At 41.9% G+C, this 19083-nt stretch overlaps 1 protein-coding gene across 1 annotated transcript; it reads right to left on the bottom strand.

The window, feature by feature from the left end:
* Positions 1–4769: 4769 nt before the first annotated feature.
* On the bottom strand, positions 4770–18512 carry LOC306787715 (four and a half LIM domains protein 1-like). Its single transcript, XM_079282958.1, has 6 exons — positions 18388–18512; positions 7555–7735; positions 7302–7476; positions 6833–7002; positions 6529–6715; positions 4770–5901 (listed from the first exon to the last, which is right to left on the bottom strand). The coding sequence occupies exons 2-6, from the start codon at positions 7708–7710 to the stop codon at positions 5750–5752; spliced, it is 840 nt and encodes a 279-aa protein (XP_079139084.1). The 5' UTR covers positions 7711–7735; positions 18388–18512; the 3' UTR covers positions 4770–5749.
* Positions 18513–19083: the final 571 nt, after the last annotated feature.

The raw sequence follows: 19083 nt of genomic DNA, 5'->3' as shown, positions 1-19083 counted from the left end.
GGCCCCAGAGCCGAAACAGAGATAATTTGCCCACCGGAGCGGGATGCGGGACGCTAGTCCCGTTGACCAGGCGGTGTGATGCACCCAGAGTCAGCGTTCCATTGGGGGCCAGTGTGCAGCTCGAGTGGGGGACGGAGGGCGTCGTATCTACATGGTGAGTTAAGAGAGGAGAAAACAGCAAACAAATAAATCATCATCAGAGCCAAAAGAGCACAAACGACTCCTCCACTCATCAGTCATACGTCACTGCCACTGAAATGGCAACACATTTTGACACTGAAAATGGTTACAAATGGTACGCGTTACCCTGTCCTTTGCTGAACTGTGAATCTAGCCTGCATCCAGGAAGGGTTCCAATATGCCAGATAGCGTTACAGTTCTGATACTAACCTTATTAAGCTGATAAGGGATTTGGACACGACCTGACCAGTCCACCTCAAATACAGTGTCTCTCTCAGTGTCATTATGAATGTACCCGTTCTGATCCCGTGCTCCTGCTTTATTGATATGCAGGTTGGCTCAAAATCAAGATCCAATACAAATACTAACCTGACATTCTAAACTTTAAAGGGAAGATGTGATGGTGAGAAATAAAAACAGGCCTCAACATGTTCAAACACAAAGTAAGATACTGTGTGGTGTGGGACGTGCAGCTCTTTTTTTTCTTCTTCATTTGTGTGTGTTATTTTTTTTAATTGCAGAGTTTTGAAACTTGTAAATCAGTTGCCTTTAGTTAACCCACCGGCCATGATGTCCACCAGGTTGCCATCGACGTACAGGGCCGGTCGGTCGTTGGTATGTGTCCAGGTCAGGCACAGCGAGTACCACTGTGACTGACGAAGGTTGATCTTGGGCGTGGTCCACTCCGTCCCCAACAGCCAGACCACGAAACCATCCCTCTTTCCACCCAAGCCCAGCTCAGTGCACTGAGCCTCAGGATGAGTGTACATGAAGGCGGTCCACGGCGCGGAGTCCTCAATGGTCTAGATATGGTCGATGAAATATTATACATGACTCATAAAGACTTGAACTGTGCAGTGCTCGTGGGAATGACTTGTGCGGTTTGTCATCACTACCTTGAACTTCATGCTGAAGCAGACCGTGAGCTCCTGCAGGGCGGGGATGGACACCTGAGGCTTGAGCCTCCACTGGTTGCAACTGGAGAAGGTGAAGTCAGCGACCTCCCCCCACAGACTGAGCCCAGGGACTGACAGACAGACAGTATACAGTAAATCATTAACATACGGCACAGCACATAGGAGTGAATGTCTTCTTCCTGAAGCTGCTGTTTGTATATATCGACAACTCAACTGTTGGCAGTTGGAGCCAGATTGTAATAGGAAAGAACGTGTTGAATGAGGAAGATCATTACTTCCTAGATTACTGTTGATATGCACACAGCTGACTTGATTGGATAGAAAACCCTGAAGTCCGTGACAGCTGCATGAAGGCAAACCTCAAATTAAAAAAACTTTCAAAAAAACTTGAATCAAAATAGGTCTGCAACTAACGATTATTTTAATAAGCAGGTAACTTGTTTGGTTACTTTTATGACATTTAGCTTGTATCAGAAAACAGTGAAAAATGCCCACATTTTACAGAGCCCACTGACATCTTCCAATTGCTTGTTTGGTCTGATCATATGAACTGTACATCATGCACAGATATTTAATATGCAATTATCAAACAGCAAACAACAAATGTTTGATATTTGCTTGAACGTCTACCGGCTTCAATCTTCAGGCCGATCATCAGCTCAGAGAGATCATATCTGTAAGTGCGTCGCCGTGTAGTGTTTAACTATTGTAAACTGTGTTTGTTTGAGGTATTCCTGACATATTTACATTGAACAGTGACTTTCTCACAGATGCACGTGTTGGAGTCTGAAAGATAAACCCTGAGTGGAGAATGAGAAATCGCCTTCCATCATTATTGTTCAGTCTTATTCTTGTCTAACCAAGACTATGAATTATGAAATGTATTGTGATGCCCCCAGTTTAAAAGTATTTTGACTCGATACGTTACATTTATTTAGCCGAAATTTTATCCAAAGTGACTTCACGTACCTCGCTCCATGGTGGTTGGACTGCTCAACAGAGACAGAGGGATCAACACATGCAGGATATTTTGAAGACAAATCATCACAATTCTGAAACGGAGTAATTTCATTTCATTTTAGTTTTTTCAGTTCAAAGGATTTTGATGCGTTAACTGAATAAAGTTCTGCAGTAAATATTATGTAAAATAATAAACTACAGACATTTAATACAACATTCTCATTAATAAATTAATTGTTTCTTTAAGAACGATGATTTCAAGTTTTAATCCCCTGAGAATTTGCTGACGCTGATCTTAAAGTCCACGTTTTGTGAATGCCTTGAAAGACTTGAATAAGTGCTTACCTGCATGAATGAAGTATTCCAAGAGGAGAGCTCTAAAAGGTCAAACCTGGTGCAGACGTTCAACACCAGCAATACTGCAAACAACTTCAAAGTGGACAGAGCATGAGATGAACCACAAAGCTGTCTCTGCAAACACGGAGGGTATGAGCGAGCGTTGAGCAGGGAAAGGTGTTTCCTCGCTGTGATTGGTGAGAGTGAGAGAGGGGGGGGGGCGTATGTTGTACATGTTGAATATCATCTTAACAGTCAGTTGAAGATTAAAAAAAAGTAATTGACTCCCATGAAGGCATCATCGCTTTGACAAACACATACTGCTTCCTGGAGACACTCCGGCAGATGTCGCGCTAAATCGCTTTATGAAGCTCACATAACAACCGTTTAATGCTGACACGTTAACATACACGGTGTTGAATGAGTCGAGTCTGGTCAGCTCATAGAAAATGATGTGCTGTGTGGTAAAACGGGACCTTTTCAAAATTAAAAAAAGTTCCCAATGACTTGCAGACTCGTATACAGCGTGATTAGGTCTACTTTAAGTGTTCTAGGTATGCAATGCGTCGCAGCACTGTTGCCTCGTGGCCAACTAGAGGTTCATGTTCACATTTAGTAAAACTTGGATGTCCTGGTATCATTACAAGGTGTAGAATGATATCATCATAGCAATAATCTATAACTGTACATCACAAAATAAATACCTTAGCTTTACATATCTCAAATGTGTTACCAGTTTTTCGCATGTATTGAGATTTTAAAATGTAACTGAACATCTGAGTGCAGAGATTTGTACGTGTGCATTCAGACTTGCAGATATGCAGTCTGTAGCTTGGTTTCAGTGAACTCAATGTCTCAATGCAATTTGCAAATCAGCATTGACCCATTTGTTAATTTTGTCCATTTTATGTTGATTTGAACATGTTCCTATGCACTACCAGGAGGGGGCGCCATTGGTTTGGCCTCTTCGCTGAAATGTCAAAAGTATTAATGAGCTGCCAGCCGAAAAACACAAGCAGAGAAGTTATAAGAGAAGCCAGACACTTGTGGCGCTGATGCTCTTTCACTGTAAATGTAATAAATATTTTTGATACAGCATAGAAGTTACTCAGCTGAGGTGGTTCGGGCATCTCGTTAGGATGCCTCCTGGAAGAGACCCCGGGGAAGACCCAGAACACGCTGGAGGGACTACATCTCCCAGCGGGCCTGGGAACGCCTCGGGATCCCCCAGGATGAGCTGGAACATGTTGCCGGGGAGAGGGAGGTCTGGGTCAGCCTGCTTGGCCTGCTGCCACCGCGACCCGACCCCGGATAAGAGGAGGAAAATGGACGGATGATAATCAATGGAATCACACATATCTAGTCAGAACCTGTGGGACAAGTCCAGCAGAGTCTCGAGCCTTAATTAAATCATTTAGAACAAATGTCACAGAGCTCAACTCACCGTGTCCACTGACATTGCATTCGTGAAACAGTGTTCAGTAAAACGTTTTTGTAAATCTCGCTTTTGTTTTTTCTTTTGAAGAGAGTAACGCAAGACAGGTAACCCGGAAGTAAGATTATTTCAAAATAAATGTCAAGGCAATAGAATCAAGAAATTCCAATATACAGTCTGATTCAAGCACGTGCATACATACCAGGGTAACATGAGAAGAAAATACATTAATGAACATAAATAAGTAAACCTGGGCCGATGGGAGCATGTTAGCAACAGTAGCTGACGGCGGTTTAATATTCATCCACCGATACATATACCTAAGTATAAAACCTTGGTAATTTGATATTGCCAACGAATCATAATTTATTATTATTATGTTCATCCCGTATTTGTGGATTTGCACTAAATGGTGTTCAGGAAGAGAAACAACAAAAACACCTGCAGACCACAAGGTACAATGTTTCATTTACACCTTTGTGGATGAAAATATATTTCAAATAACATAACAGTGTTTAGACATTGAAATCATTTCATAAATTACATTTTATTTTTAAATTTGTACATATTTATGAAGGTATATTTGTGTCTTTATTACGCAAACAAAACAAAATGTTTTGAGAGCAGATTCCTCACACTGCAATCAAAAATCAAGTTTGTATGTAAACATATCAACTGAGGATAAATTATTTGTTAGTTTTGCTTATGAAACTAGAACTTTTGGCTGTAAATCAAAAACCTTTGCTTTCATTTTTGATTAAACGATCAAATCTTCAAAAGTTCCCATTTTCAAGGACAGCTTCACATAAATGGTATTGTCCCTTTTAGAATTATATCTTTGTATAATTGTAACAAACAAATAATGCACAAAACATTTAGCAATGTGTTTCATGTCATGACCTTTAAAATACATTTTAAATCAATAAAAACAAATGCAATACTCAGTTTGTATGATGTTTATTTCATTTTGGCGACACATCAAGGCGTATATTGAATATATTCCAATCTCATATTTAAATTTCCCCTTTTCTTGAAGGCAGAATGGTTTAAAAAAGTGCAAACAAGTTTATTTAATCAAAACATACAATAGGCATAGCAATCCCTTGGAAATGACTGAGCAATTACAAATATATTATTTTGATCACTGAAAAAACAAACACCATTTATCGTATTTGGCCATAGGAAAGTATCACCCTTGAAAAATTGAAAAAAACAAGTAGACAATAGCCATTAACATAATAAGCTGTTTTATAGCAAGATGAAAAAATACTATTTAATGACTTTTAAAAACACATGATATTCTTGCTTTATGCTAACACATTAGCATACACTGCGTTGAATGACAGCGTTGACTCTCACAACAGTCAGCTCATAAATCTGTGTTGTAAATTTAAAAAAATGGACTTTTAGACTCATATGCAGCATCATTACATCTACTTGTAGTATTTCAGGTATGCAATGCATTCATCTGCTGCTCATTCATTTTAGCTGTAGGTGGCTGATCTTGTTCACGTCCCATCTAAATAAGAAAATATGTTCCCAGCGGTTCAAAACATCTTGTTTATGCTTTGTTTTTAGAAGTGTTTTTAGTAATATATTGTATGCGATACAAGCCTGCAACAGGAAACCACACTTAGCTACGTACTTTTTATCCTTTGAGGACTATTAGGACAAAGCTGGTCATTGCCATCACTCGACACCGTGTATGTTTCAGTGTTAGCATCAAAGCCGATGATCAACAGTGGACACAAATAACATTTTGGACACAATGTTTTTATCACTTTGTGGGTAATCTCCCAAAAAAGTCCCTTTAGTAATTAAGATAACATTGAAATGAAGAGTCTGACCTTCATGTAAAAATAAAGAAACAAAAAACATGATCATACAAACCACTGTTAAAAAATGACCGACCTCTCCGGCTCTACTTGTTGCCACAGTCAGAGCAGAGGATGTCGTTTCCCTTGGCTACGAAACGCTTGTTGGACAGACTGAGGGAGCATCTCTTACAGTTGAAGCAGTATTCATGCCAGGAGCTGCCCTCATATTTCACCACGTTCACTCCTTTACCAAAACCTGAGAGGAGAGAAGAGGACAGTTCGAACCATTTCATTTGATTCGATCCTACATAACATGAACATGTCCATCTCTGATTGTGCCTTACTTGTAAAGTAGAGTCAGAAAAGTTAATGGAAGTCAAATGAATGTATTCACCATCAACCCGGTACAATATTTGCCACAACTTGTACATGTACATGTACAACCTCAGGTGTTATCAAAGTTAACCGGTTTATAGTACAGCTTCTTCTCCAAAGTTACTATTTAAATTGCCTGCTACTGGCCATTTGAGGGAAACGTGTCTGTTTTTGACTTTGCAAGTTGACAAAGACCTTCCAAATTCGTTCCGGACTCTGTGAGGCTGGACTGTCTCACATCATATCATTAAGTCTTTGTGCAAAACACTTGAGCCACTTGAACATATGACCCCAAACAAAAATCTATTGGAATCGTGGTCTCACACATTTTTTTATGGGCTACAATTTAGAGACAGTGCACAGATAAATTCATGAAAAAAGTCTCTGACCTGCCTCAAGAAAAAAAGATCACAAAAAGTTAAAATAAATCTGCAGATCAAAGCCGCTGTATTTTTCCCCGTGACGGCTTTCATCTGCATTTTTTTGTGAACAGAAATTTTAAATTGACCTGTGATGGGGTTTTGGCAGCCGCTGCATTTCTTTGCCACGGAGCTCTTGTAGCAGTCGACACAGAAGACCTGGTCCTCGTGCTTGGTGAAACTGGACCCGGCCAGAGGTTTTGAGCAGGAGCTGCACACGAAGCAGTGGCTGTGCCACGGCTCGTCCTGGTAGTTCACTCCTCCGGAGGTTATAGCCTGGAGACAGATGGAAGAGAGGAGCGAAACGTATGAATAGTGATTTTATTATTGTTGTTGTTCCTGTTGCTTTTAGGAAGAATGGTGAAGGTCTGTTTCCTGTTGAAGAAGAATGACCTTTTTGCAGCAGACGCAGTGTTTGGCGAACTTCTTGTCATGGCAGGGGCTGCAGTACACATCACTTCCTTTGGAGAGGAAACTTAGCGATCCTATTGGTCGCTTACAGTTGAAACAGGTGAAGCATTCGTCGTGCCACGAGTTCCCTTTGTACTCCACGCTCTCTGTACCTGCAGAACACGAGAGAAGAGTTGATGCGACTGCAGACAGGCAATCAGGAAGTCAAATCTGCATCTTTGTTGCTGTCGTTTGATGTCATAATTACATGTATCGGGCTAATAATCATGTATGTACTCAGATGCTTTGATGAATTTGTTAGCTCAAGTCTTTTGAAAACTACATTTCCTCTAACTTATAATATAGTCCTTGGTTCTAATCACCAAAGTAAGTTTTCCAATTGGCCAGCTTCCTTAAAACAGCTTTTTCTGCCAACGGTACAAAATCAAGGTTTGCAGAGCATCGGCCTCACCAGCCAGTATGGCTTTGTAGCAGCCGTGGCAGCGTGGAGCATCCTCTCTGGAGCAGCACTTCCCACACATGATACGGTCGTCTTTGGTGCTGAAGGGCTCCTTGGCCAGAGGCTTGTAACACTTTGTGCAACGGAAACACTCCTCATGCCAGTACCGGCCCTTATGACTGAGCTCCTGATGGAGGAAGCAAGTTTAATGAGAGGGGAAAATAAAGGGGGAAATGAAGCTGATAACACACACACACACACACACCTTTGATTCCACAGGGATGGGTCGATGGCACTCGGCGCAGGAGTTGGCGCAGAACTTGGTGTGGCAGCGGACGCACACTGGCCTGCCTTCGTTGCGGACGAACCTCTTCCCCCCGAGGTCCTCTCGGCAGTAGAAGCACTGCGGGCTCTCAGCCATCGTCACTCCGAAGGGAGACTCGCAGCTATAACAAATAAAGCAATGGCAACTTTTTATTAGTTTGTCCAACCAAATCCAAAACGTTTCACATCCTTCCCACAACAAAGCATTTTAAGAAGGCTACTTCAAAGCACCACATAGAGGCGCTGTTGATCCACTCAGAGGGACTGAGGGGAAAGAAAAGAGCTTTCAGTTAAACAAACGCTTGATATTTAACGCTGCATTTTTCTGATTCGATGCCTTTCATTGCCCATTCTGACACACTGAACAGTGGCATTGAAATATTTGTTTTGTGTAAAAGCATAGCAACCAGGCGTACATATCTGTGTTTGCTGTGCTTATCTTTCATGTCAGAGAGCTTGTGTGTGTGATGTGTGATACGATCCTCCTCACTCATACATCTCATCAATGATTTAAAAAAACGAATCATGCGGCTGATAACTTGGATGACAAAGCTCGATGGCTGATTTGAGAAGCGGGCAAACAACACAAGTTTGAATCCTGTAATCTGATGATGTCATTTAAAATCATATTTCGGATTCTTGGCATTTTACAAACTCAGAGTAACTCATCTGCTCACATTGCCGTGAGTTGACTTGTTAAAGGGGCGAGTTACCAAGAGTTACCAAGAGTTACCAAGAAGTGAAGATGATTTAAAACTCAAAATTAATTATCACATAAAACTACTACTTTTGTCGTACACTATTTCCCAAAACCTGCTCATTCAATATGTTGCTTTGTTCTAAATTAAACTACCCAACATATACATTTCTCAAATTACGTCTTCAGCATTTGTCTCACACAATATAATCCAAAAACCGCGCTCTCTAAAATACAACACTCATAAACTTCCTAAACATAGAACCAAAATCACCACGTCGATCACCAACAGCGCTCTGATTACAGGGTCTGGATTTCCGACGGTAAACAATCCGGGACACGACGGCAAAATCACAGCGACACAAACGCACAGAACGTGGAGGAAGAGATGGCTGAAGACAGTTCACTCAATTATTTCCCACATCAAGTTCATGCTGGCTGACCGCGAGGAATGCTCCTAAACTGCTGCAAAAAACTGTGTGTGTGTGTGTGTGTGAGAGGTGAACACATGAAGGAATGCCTGGTATGACTAATGTGGTGAGATGTGGAACGTTGACAACTCTTTGACAACTTACACACACGCGCACGCTTTTTTCGCGGACCACTCCCTTGTAGACCAACAAACCCACAAACTATAGCGTTCACCTCCTGGTTGGAGCGGCATGTCAGCCCAGATTCATGAGGAAGTTCTGGTTTTGGCACGAGGCCGACGTTACCACGACTTTATAGGCTGCGTACACATACATTTCAAATCCTCCCTTTTCCTGTGACTTCACTTAAACTCTCAGCAGAAAGTCACAGATGGACGATTCCTTTCTATGGACCAGGGCCGACAGATATGGGCTACTTGATGGTGATACCCATTCTGACGCTTTTGGTGAAATCCCGGCGGTCTTGATCCGTCACGGGTGGATGGAGTCCTGTAACATGCTCTTCAGGTCAAGGACTTGTCCTACAAGTTGTTCGTGTTTTAACGTCCCACCGCTGAAACGTCTTATTTCAAAAACTATAATTTGTTGTGTAAAGGTTTCAGGTTAAAAATAGGTTTGTTTTTTGAGGAGAAGTCTGAGTAAAGATGATGATGGCGGGTAGCTGTAATTAGAGTCATGACCTTTTATATTTGTCCCAGCAGTCTCTCCTTTTTTGGGCTCTTAACAGCTATTATACAACACACTGTCTGCCCAGCCAATGTTCAATGTCTTCAGGGCTGTTTTTCTGTAGTTTTTAATCAAGAAGAAATACTGTAAATTGGTTTTGCAATAAACCCAGATGAAAAACATCAATCTTATTGATAACAAGACCAAGGCAGTCCATGCTGGCTCTGTGTGGCGCTGCTTTCAGCAGAACGCTAACGTCAACAAAGGAAAACAATACTAACATGCTGAAACTGAGCATGATCGTGTTTAGCGTGTTGGCTTTCGCTGAGGGAAAGAAATGTCATTCGTTTTGCAGCTCTGTGAATATTAATCAAAGTACTGAAAGTAGACTGGAAAAATTCTAATTTTGACCAGATGATAAATGAAAAGTCGTTGGATCAGTTAAAGTAGTAACAATTCATCCTGAGGAGGACGTTGATGTGTCGACCAGACTTCACGGGAATCCATCCGGCAGTACAACCAATAAATGGAGCCACGACATTTCATGGCGATCAATAGTTGAGATATTTCAGTCTGGAAGTGAAGGACCGGCAGACGTCTAGAGCCCAGCAGCTAGCGTGGATAAAAATAGAATGTCTGTAGTTAAATGTGTTTTTTTAAATACCTCGTGCTTAGACTTAGGTTTTCTTCCCATTTTTCTCTTCACTGACTACTAGCGGAGGCACATGCTGACCCTTCCTCATCACATGACTTTACCGATGACATCGCTGTATAAAATGACCTGTTGTGACCTCAAGGAAAATCACAGCCACAAACTAGAGACCCGGGACATTTAGAGGATGTACGGCTGGACATATGTTGACAATAAGAGGCTTTGAATCGTAATCGAAATCTCCAAATGTCTAAAAGCATTCCTCATCTTAATGTGGTATTCTGATTTATGACCTTCTTTTATACAGTCTATGTTTACGACTACAACAACTTGACACACGCTGCTGAGCTGCATCTCAAATTCATTTTCAGGTTCCAAACTTTCAGATGATATATAGATCAGCGGATGGCACAATATACGTGATTTTGTTACCCAGACACTGTCTGACAGCTATGTGGCTGAGGTCAAAGGTGCTACCGTGAAAAAAAGTTGATTAAATAACTTCTTTTGTGGTCTTGTCTCCTCAACAGACAATAAAGCCACAAACTGACACAGACACCATGCTGAGTGGACATAAATCTTCCCTTTAGTGAGCCGTTACTTCATTACTTATTAATAGAAAACCAGCGGCTGGTTTATTTGTTGACTGGGAGAGGCTACTCATCCATCTCCACTGGAGGACAGCCAGTCCAGCCAGCCAAAGCTAAGGTGTGGTATTTACCTGTTGTCTTCACTTCCTGCCTCTCCTTAAACTAATAAGAATGAATTAATGTGTCATTTTCTCTCCCTCGCCTTCTTATTCTTCCTCCAAACTTGGTGCTGCGTGACACTGCGTGAGGACCCCACAGCTATGACCTACTGTGTGGCTCTAAAAGGCTGCATAGAAGGCAATAATTCCTCTTGGCTACCAGCATCATGAAGATGTTATCTGATGGGAGGCAAACAATGGCCAACAGGAAGCGAGCCAGTATCCACACTGGAGGAAAATAACTCTTCACTGACGTCAGCCGGCTCCGAGGACGGTGTCTCTGCATGTCTTCGCTTTGTTTTTCCTGCAATAAATGTTCTCGCTGTGTCATGGCATGAAGGAACGTATACATCATCTTCTAGTATCCAAGCTGCCGATACAAAACTCTCTGTTTAATCGCCATAGAAACGGGGGAATTCAAGCCGTGTCACGCAGTGGAAGGCCAAGGACAACCTGGTGTTTGTATTAATCATAACGTGGGACGTAAAGTGACATAATGGGGATTGACATTTTAAATGTGTGTGTGTGTGTGTGTGTGTGTGTGTGTGTGTGTGTGTGTGTGTGTGGAGTCATGCAGTCTGCCGCTACTTGATTTTAAAACCACCAGTGATTGAGTTTTGAGTTTTGAGTAGTTTTAGTCCGTTAAGCTCTCAATTAGAGCTGCGGTTGGAGGTCTGTGGTGTAAAAGTAAAACAGAGAGAGGTGACATCATGCCATGTGGACGGCAGGAAAATATCGCACACAGTTCATAACACATGGGGGGGTGAGAAAGACAAAAAGAAGTGAAAATAAAGTGACAGAGAGAGAGAGAGAGAGAGAGAGAGAGAGAGACAGCCAGGACAAACATGACCAGACAAACTGAAATAAAATGCTGTGTATTTTGCAACAACCATCTGTATGTATGTATGTATGTATGTATGTATGTATGTATGTATGTATGTATGTATGTATGTATGTGTGTGTGTGTGTGTGTGTGCATGTGTTAGCATGAGCTTATCGCTGAAGAATGTAGCGGAAAACTGAGAAACAGGAAGTTTCCATCAGAATGGTGAAGTTGGCACAATCCAGCCACACACACACACACACACGTACACACACACACGCACAAACACACACACACACACACACACACACACACACACACACACACACACTCTTCTCACCACCACCTCTCCACCACTCGTCTCCACCAACTCCTGAGGGAATTATCTGGCTCTTTAGCTGCTAAATGCTCCACTATGTATCAGACAGTAACGTTGGCTGCTTCAAACCCAAAATGATGAACTGAAAGATGCTAAAAAGGTCAGAGGAGAGCGGCACAGGGGAGTAATACTTCTCTGTGTCCTTCGACCCATCGTTAACACAAGTATATCGATAAGAGCAGCTTTAAAGACCACTGCATCTCCCATCTTGGCCCAGCATCACACGAGGAGCATTCCCCCCCTCTGTTCCAGTCGTGCCATCTCAAAAATAAACACACACTATCAGCATTTGAAACTGAGCAGCAAGTTCAGATAAACATTTGTCCTCCCCGTCAGCCTACAAAGGAAGATAATCGTTTTCTTTGGCTCCGGTGAGGCACATTCCAGACAGTGAAATACAGCCGATACAACAGATCTGAGTCGCGTCGAGCGAGGAGAAGAAACGCAGCATGTCCCAGTACCACGGGACAGACGGGATGGTTTCACCAGAAGCTGCTGGTCTGCTGAGCTTCAATCTCTCTTCATCTGAGTTAAACACTCCGTCTGTTTCTGCACTCATATTCTGTTCTTGCCTTGATTCAGTAACCGAGACGTCTTTCAGAACAGAGCAGCTGACAAAACAGGACCCCTCAGCAGCAGCAATGTATGACCAATTTCCATTTCCACGAATATCTATGACATTTTATGTGTGTGTGTGTGTGTGTGTCTGTGTCTGTGTGTGTGTGTGTGAGAGTGAGGGAACACTCCCCACATTGGCTCCTCATCAGTCCTGTTGGAGCAATACTGAAGATCCAAAGCTAAATTTAATGCTAAAATGATCTAATGGGACATTTGAGCCCTCGGTGCAGTCTTGAGGGCTTGTTTGCTTCCAAAGTCTCCCTTCATAAATCTCCAACCAACCAAATCCCTGCAAATCTCAGTTTCTAACCATTCGCCCAGATTCTAACCCTAAAAATCAGAGACCACACGAAACCCTTACTTGAACTCAACCATTTCGAAACGAATGCCAAACATGACAATTTAGAAATAATACACATACACTTTCATTCAGGAGGGCAAGCATTAGATCATGTACCGTCAATTTAACCTTTAAACCACGAGGCTGAACAAACTCACAGATGGGTGCCAGATTAAAGGAAAAACCAACGTAGTCGAGTGTCTTAGTTGGACCACCACGAGTCTCCAGAACAACGTCAATATTTCTGATTTTACAAGCCTCAACTCTACAACTCTAGAAAGTGCATTCTCACAAAAGATATTCAGAGTGGTGTCTAACATGTAGCTCCAAAGTCTCCCACAGATGTTCGTTTAGATTGAGATCTGGTGACTGAACACCAAAACATTCACGATTATTTTCATACCGCTAGTGAGGAAACATCTGTGTTTAAGCTTCTCCACTCCTTTAAAATGCTCCCCCGTCTGTCACTATTCATACGAGTAAAGTTTGTTGTCTGACAGGAAATATGTTTCTTGTCGAGAGCTGACAAGACAGATGCCGTCCTCGTGTCTGAAGTATGAAGCTACAGTCAGGAGACCGTTAGCTTAGCTTAGCATTGAAAGGGAACAGTCAAAAGGGAACGGCATGTGCCTAGAGTGCCAGCTCTAAAGCTCATGAACATGTTCTATCTTGTTTGCTCAATCCGTACAAAAACTAAAGTGGAAAGGTTGTGGTTTTACCGGTCGCCGCCGGTTGCCTGGCAAGATCCAGGAAGTCACTGCTCCAGGCCAAGAAAAATACATTGTTACACTTTTGTACGGATGAAACAAATGAGATATAATAAATACAATATATATTTAATTGTTGAGCTTAAAAGAACCCGGACCCATTTATCCTTCATGGAAAATTATGGGGGACATAAGACAGATTAAATAGACCACATAGAACCCATTTCTGACATTGTTTTCAAAATACCACCCCCTACTGTCAAAGATCTGAAATGTTACAGATATGTCACATTGGGCATTAATGGTAAACTTATTCCTCATTGGAAAATGAATCAATCTGACAATCTCTCTGTTTGGTAACAAAACTTGTCTTTTTATTTGCATTTCCACAAACTATAACTTTCCTTCTTAGGTTTTACAAAATAATTGTACAAGAATTTGTACAAACATTTTTACAATTTTTGTTACAGTTCTTTCAGATTTGTTTTACAACACAAAAAGTTGCAAACTGATTAAAAATAAATAAGACTACCTCATATTTGAAGTCTTATCAAAAAGCTAGTGTAACTGTAGAAAACTGAGCAACAGACTTATGTAGTAAACTTGAAAAACATGTTTGAAAAAGAGTTTAGAAACAAATACACTTTTGTGTTTGAACCGTTTGAACCGTTTGAACCGTTGTTATTAGCAGGTGTGGCATTTTAGCCTTGGCCAAATGGAAATCTTTGAAACAATTTCTTTCCTCAGTGAAACAAAGACGCACATCGCATTTCTCCCAGAGGGTGGTGGTTGCATTGATTTTGCAGAATTTGCAACGCCCACCCTTGTCACATTTCACAGGCCAGTGTGCAACCTGGTCCACGCGAACATCATTTGGAATTCCAACACGAACTCTCTTGGGAGGTGGTGGTGATGTGGCGTCGACTGATGGGCGGCCCCTTCGTGAATGGATGAGAATGAGGCTAGTTGCGACCTCTGCCTCTAAGCTCCTTTCTTTCAGTGGCTTTTGGACACCAAGTAGTGTGCAGTCACGGCGGTAGATCAGCCATGCGTTAACAAGGCCTATCATTGTGGTTTGCCAGAACAGGTAGAGGTACCACCTCCGTGACCTCATGTGGTACCTTGCGATGCATGCATCTTGGAGGTCCCCCCCCCCCCCCATGTATGTGTTGTACTCCTTCACAATGTGTGGCCTGTTGACTCCCACAAATGCTTTGTTTGATGTGCTCCAGCGTCGAGCTTTGTCTTGAGGTTCAACTGCACAGTAGGAAGAGATCAGATTAACAGATCTGTTGTCATACCACCTGACAACGGGCACGGATCCCTCTTTCTCCACCCTGGCATCCACAGATCCTCTGCCTCTCTTGGCAAGACTTTTCTCATCTTCAAGCTGACAACCAGCCAAGCAATTGCTGCGGAGTGTTCCTGTGAAGTAGATCTGTCGCTGAAGAAGCTCAAGCACCAGTGGTGCTGAAGAAAACAAGTTGTCTGCAAATACTTTGAAGTTTTGGTTTGATGAGAGAGTTTCACACAGCTTGACCACAACGTCACCTCCCATGCCAAGTGAGGTTGCCAGCAGGGTCTGAAAACGGTTGCGTGACATGTCGTCAGCCACCATGGCACACCTTGTGTCATTTTCCCAGTAAGCACGATTTCCCGGCAGTTGGCAAAGACCCATGCGCAGGTAGATGCCGATCAATATTTCCAGCGCTTTAACAGTGGTGTTAACATTGCTGTGACATGCAGATTGTTGTACACTGTACTAATTAGTTTGCTCCTTCAGTAACTCAATCATTTCTTCTGTTACAAACTTCCTGAAATACTCCAGGTGAGTATGAAGATTGTCTGGAGGTGTGACACTCTGTCCTTTGAATGTGCACTCAGGGGCTTCAAAAGGTGTATTTCTCCAAGAAAACTGTTTTTTTCCTCGGGCAGTTGTATTTTGCTGCCTATAGGGTTCACCTTTGGTTGAGGTACTTCTTATAAATCACTTGGTTCACAACAGTCTGAATCAGCAGACTCACTTGACTCATCATTCTCCATGTCTTTGTTGCTGGGAGTGTAATCAGGGTCTTCAGGGTCTTCTGAGACACTTTCACATCCCTCAAAGTCACTGTCGTCTCCCTGGATGACTGCCAGCGCATCCTGAACGTTATATTGCTTGTTGTTGTACATACTACAGAAAACATTAAATGGAATTGAAATATGACTCTTTATTTTATTTACCGATAGGTAAAAATTGTTTCCTCATACATTGTATTAATCATTTAATTAATATGACATGATTTTTGGTTTACATTTGTTTGAATATGTTTTCAATTGAACAATATAAAATATATTAGCTAAATATCATTGAATCAGCCAAATTAACTGAGCAGATCATAATTATTTTTCGTATTGTGACATATATGTCACATCAGCTTTTTCTTTTTCGGTTAAATTCCTGATGTGACGCATGTGTCACAACGATATTTATCAGATTTGTTTTATATCAGTTTGTTCAAGAACTGTGTTCACAAAAGGTTCAATACAATAAAGGACATGTTATGTAAACATTAGAATTCTGAAATTGGGTGAATCTTACCTTCAGCAATGAAAAAAAGTTTTTTTAAATGTAGCCCCTCCTGTCAGATGTGTCACAACCTGGGGCTGCCATCTTGGAAATGTTGTTGCGGCAACACAAAATCACATGACCTTGTCACACGACCCACCAAGATGATCCGTATGTGTCACTTAGGGACTTCATGAGTTAAAATCAAGGATAAAGCTGTATAAGGAACTTTCCAGAACATTTGAAGGACGCGTGACACCTGTGTCACCGTGGGTCCTCATGGGTTAAGTTGCGGTATTTTTTAGTTGCCTTTGTACAAAGCCTGCGTAGCTTTTGTTATTTATTGGGCAGATATAAGAGTGGCATCAATCCTCTCAAGTAACTAAAATAATAATTTTTATCTCACAAAACAACAAACCATTTTCCAAAATATCTTAACACATCGTAACATCGAACCATTTCATTGGTCGGGCAGCTGCTGCCCATTTTCTCGTAGTCATCCTTGGCGCCTTCGGTATCGATAGCTTTGCCTCCTTCCACAAAATAGCACAAAAGCTTTTTTCCTGTCAGTTTGGCAAACACTGATTAATATCAGTGCGTCCAAACACATCACAGCAGGCTTCAATGGCCGCAGGTAAAAGATAACATCCTGCCAAGTTACCCAGTGAAAACTCATTTCACCTTCAAGCTGTCGGAGCACGAAAACCGCTGAACTCCATTAAAAAGACTATTAAAAATACGGTGTTTACCATTGGGGATAAAAGAAGAACGTAGCGTCTGAATCCCGTTTACATTCTATCCTACTTAAGTCACGACAGGAAAAACACAACAGGGAGTTACCATGACATGAAGTCAGACATATTGCATCAAGTTTTACGAGCCTGTGATGTGTTTTATGGGACTGAGCTCATGGTAATTTCTTAAACATGCAGGAACCGGCTTTAAAACAGACTAAAAAAACTCCGGTGTGTCTGTGTGTGTGTGTGTGTGTGTGTGTGTGTGTGTGTGTGTGTGTGTGTGTGTGTGTGTGTGTCAGGCAGCGTAGGTTCAGCCACACATATGGGTCTTGGTTTACTTACTGTCTGTGAGTTTATGCATGCGTGACAGTGCATGCTGTTGGAAATTACTGTAACGCTGCAAGTGCTTCCATATGACTGTAAAAATCTGCTACATTTAGTAGCCTATATATCCAAACGTTTAGCCCAGTTGCAACATCTGTGACATGAGGTTTCCTTCTGCAATCTTACTGGAAAATGTCTCCTTCCTCTTTTAGTCTTGTTTGTTTGGAGTCATTTAACTTAAGAGACAAATTATCTTCTTTTTTTTTCAATAAATTCACAGTCACACAATCTGCTGTATGTGATCTGTACGTGAAAGAGAAAAGAGTTCTGTCTCACGTATGGATCCTGAATTTACTTTACAACCACTTGTAGAGTCTGACATCTGGTTGAGCCAAGACTGAAGCCAAATGCATCACTTGCATGGATATAAACACAAACACACACACACACACACACACAGGACAATGAAAAATAGCAGTAGCCTGTAGGGATTTTAATTGACCTCTTTGATGCATTTTTTTGCCTCAGCGGTTCCATCACACTGAGCGAAAAAAGGAGACTTTTTAACTGGAAACAGATTTCAGGAGCAGTCCAGGATTTCACAAGTCAGCATGTAACCGTAGCTCTCTTTCACACACACACACACACACACACACACGCACGCACACGCACACACACACGCACACACACACACACACACACACACACACACACACACAGAGAGAGACAGCCAACGCCCCAGACAGACTTCAGGGTCTTGTTTCCTCTCTGGACATCACAAATGCTGCAATTGAAATGTGTACGGAATCATAAAAATGTGTGAGAGATGAAGAGAGTTACATGCCAGGCTATTGCACTTTTGTTCGCGGGACAAACCGTAAATGTGATCAGACATTAAAATCTATAACTTCATAGCGGTCACATATTAACAATGTACTAATATCGGGCAGTGAAAGTGCGGCTCGCGTGTTGGCAACAACTCCATCACCTACATGCTCAAAGTGCAAAATGAAAAGCAGCGCTGCAGCAGACTAACTGGTTTATCTGAGAACAAGTTTCAGAAGACAGTAAATAAACTGCGCTGCTCGGCAGTCAGCTTACCGGGTTCAGGGTGATGTCTGCGGCGGCGTGGAGGAGCGGCGCTCTCGGACCCGTGTGGAGGCAGCGGGTGTCGGCTTTAACCCAAGACCCTCCTCACGCGAATAATAAGTACTGCCATCTGCGGCTGCGTCAAGCTGGACGAAGAACAAACCAAGACGGGAAATGGTATGTTGCACCTTCAAATTAAGAGTACCTGCTCGAGTCATCAAAATAAAAGTAAATGTGTCGTTCACACACGCACACGCGCGGACACACACACACACACACACGCGCTGAAAAGGCAGGAGCCTCGTTACATTAGTGTGTAATATGTCAGTGTTACCAGCAAGACAGTAATTATATTTTGCCAGCATAACTTGAGGTAAAGCAGAAAATAGAGTGTGAATATTCATCTTTGATCTTGGAAATTGTAGGCCTGCAAAAAACGAAATGAACTCAATGTCCACTTACTAAGTTTTTTTCCGGGGCTCAGCGGATGAGGTTTGCTCAATTGTCATTATGGCTCTTTATGAACGAGTCAAAGGAGAACATATTGTACTTCAATACGAAAAGTTTTTTGTTTTTTTTAAAGAATGAATGATTGAAGAGATGTAAAAGAAATAAAAAGTGAGATAATGTAAGCCTTAATAGCCTCATGATATAGAACAACATCCTGCAGGGTACACCCTATACTGCATAATCTGAAAGAAGACTTGA

This window comes from Melanostigma gelatinosum (genome assembly GCF_949748355.1).
Source record: "Melanostigma gelatinosum genome assembly, chromosome: 14".
Classification (NCBI taxonomy): domain Eukaryota; kingdom Metazoa; phylum Chordata; class Actinopteri; order Perciformes; family Zoarcidae; genus Melanostigma; species Melanostigma gelatinosum.
The sequence above is the reverse complement of the archived record's forward strand: the minus strand, read 5'-3'. Positions and strand labels throughout refer to the sequence as shown.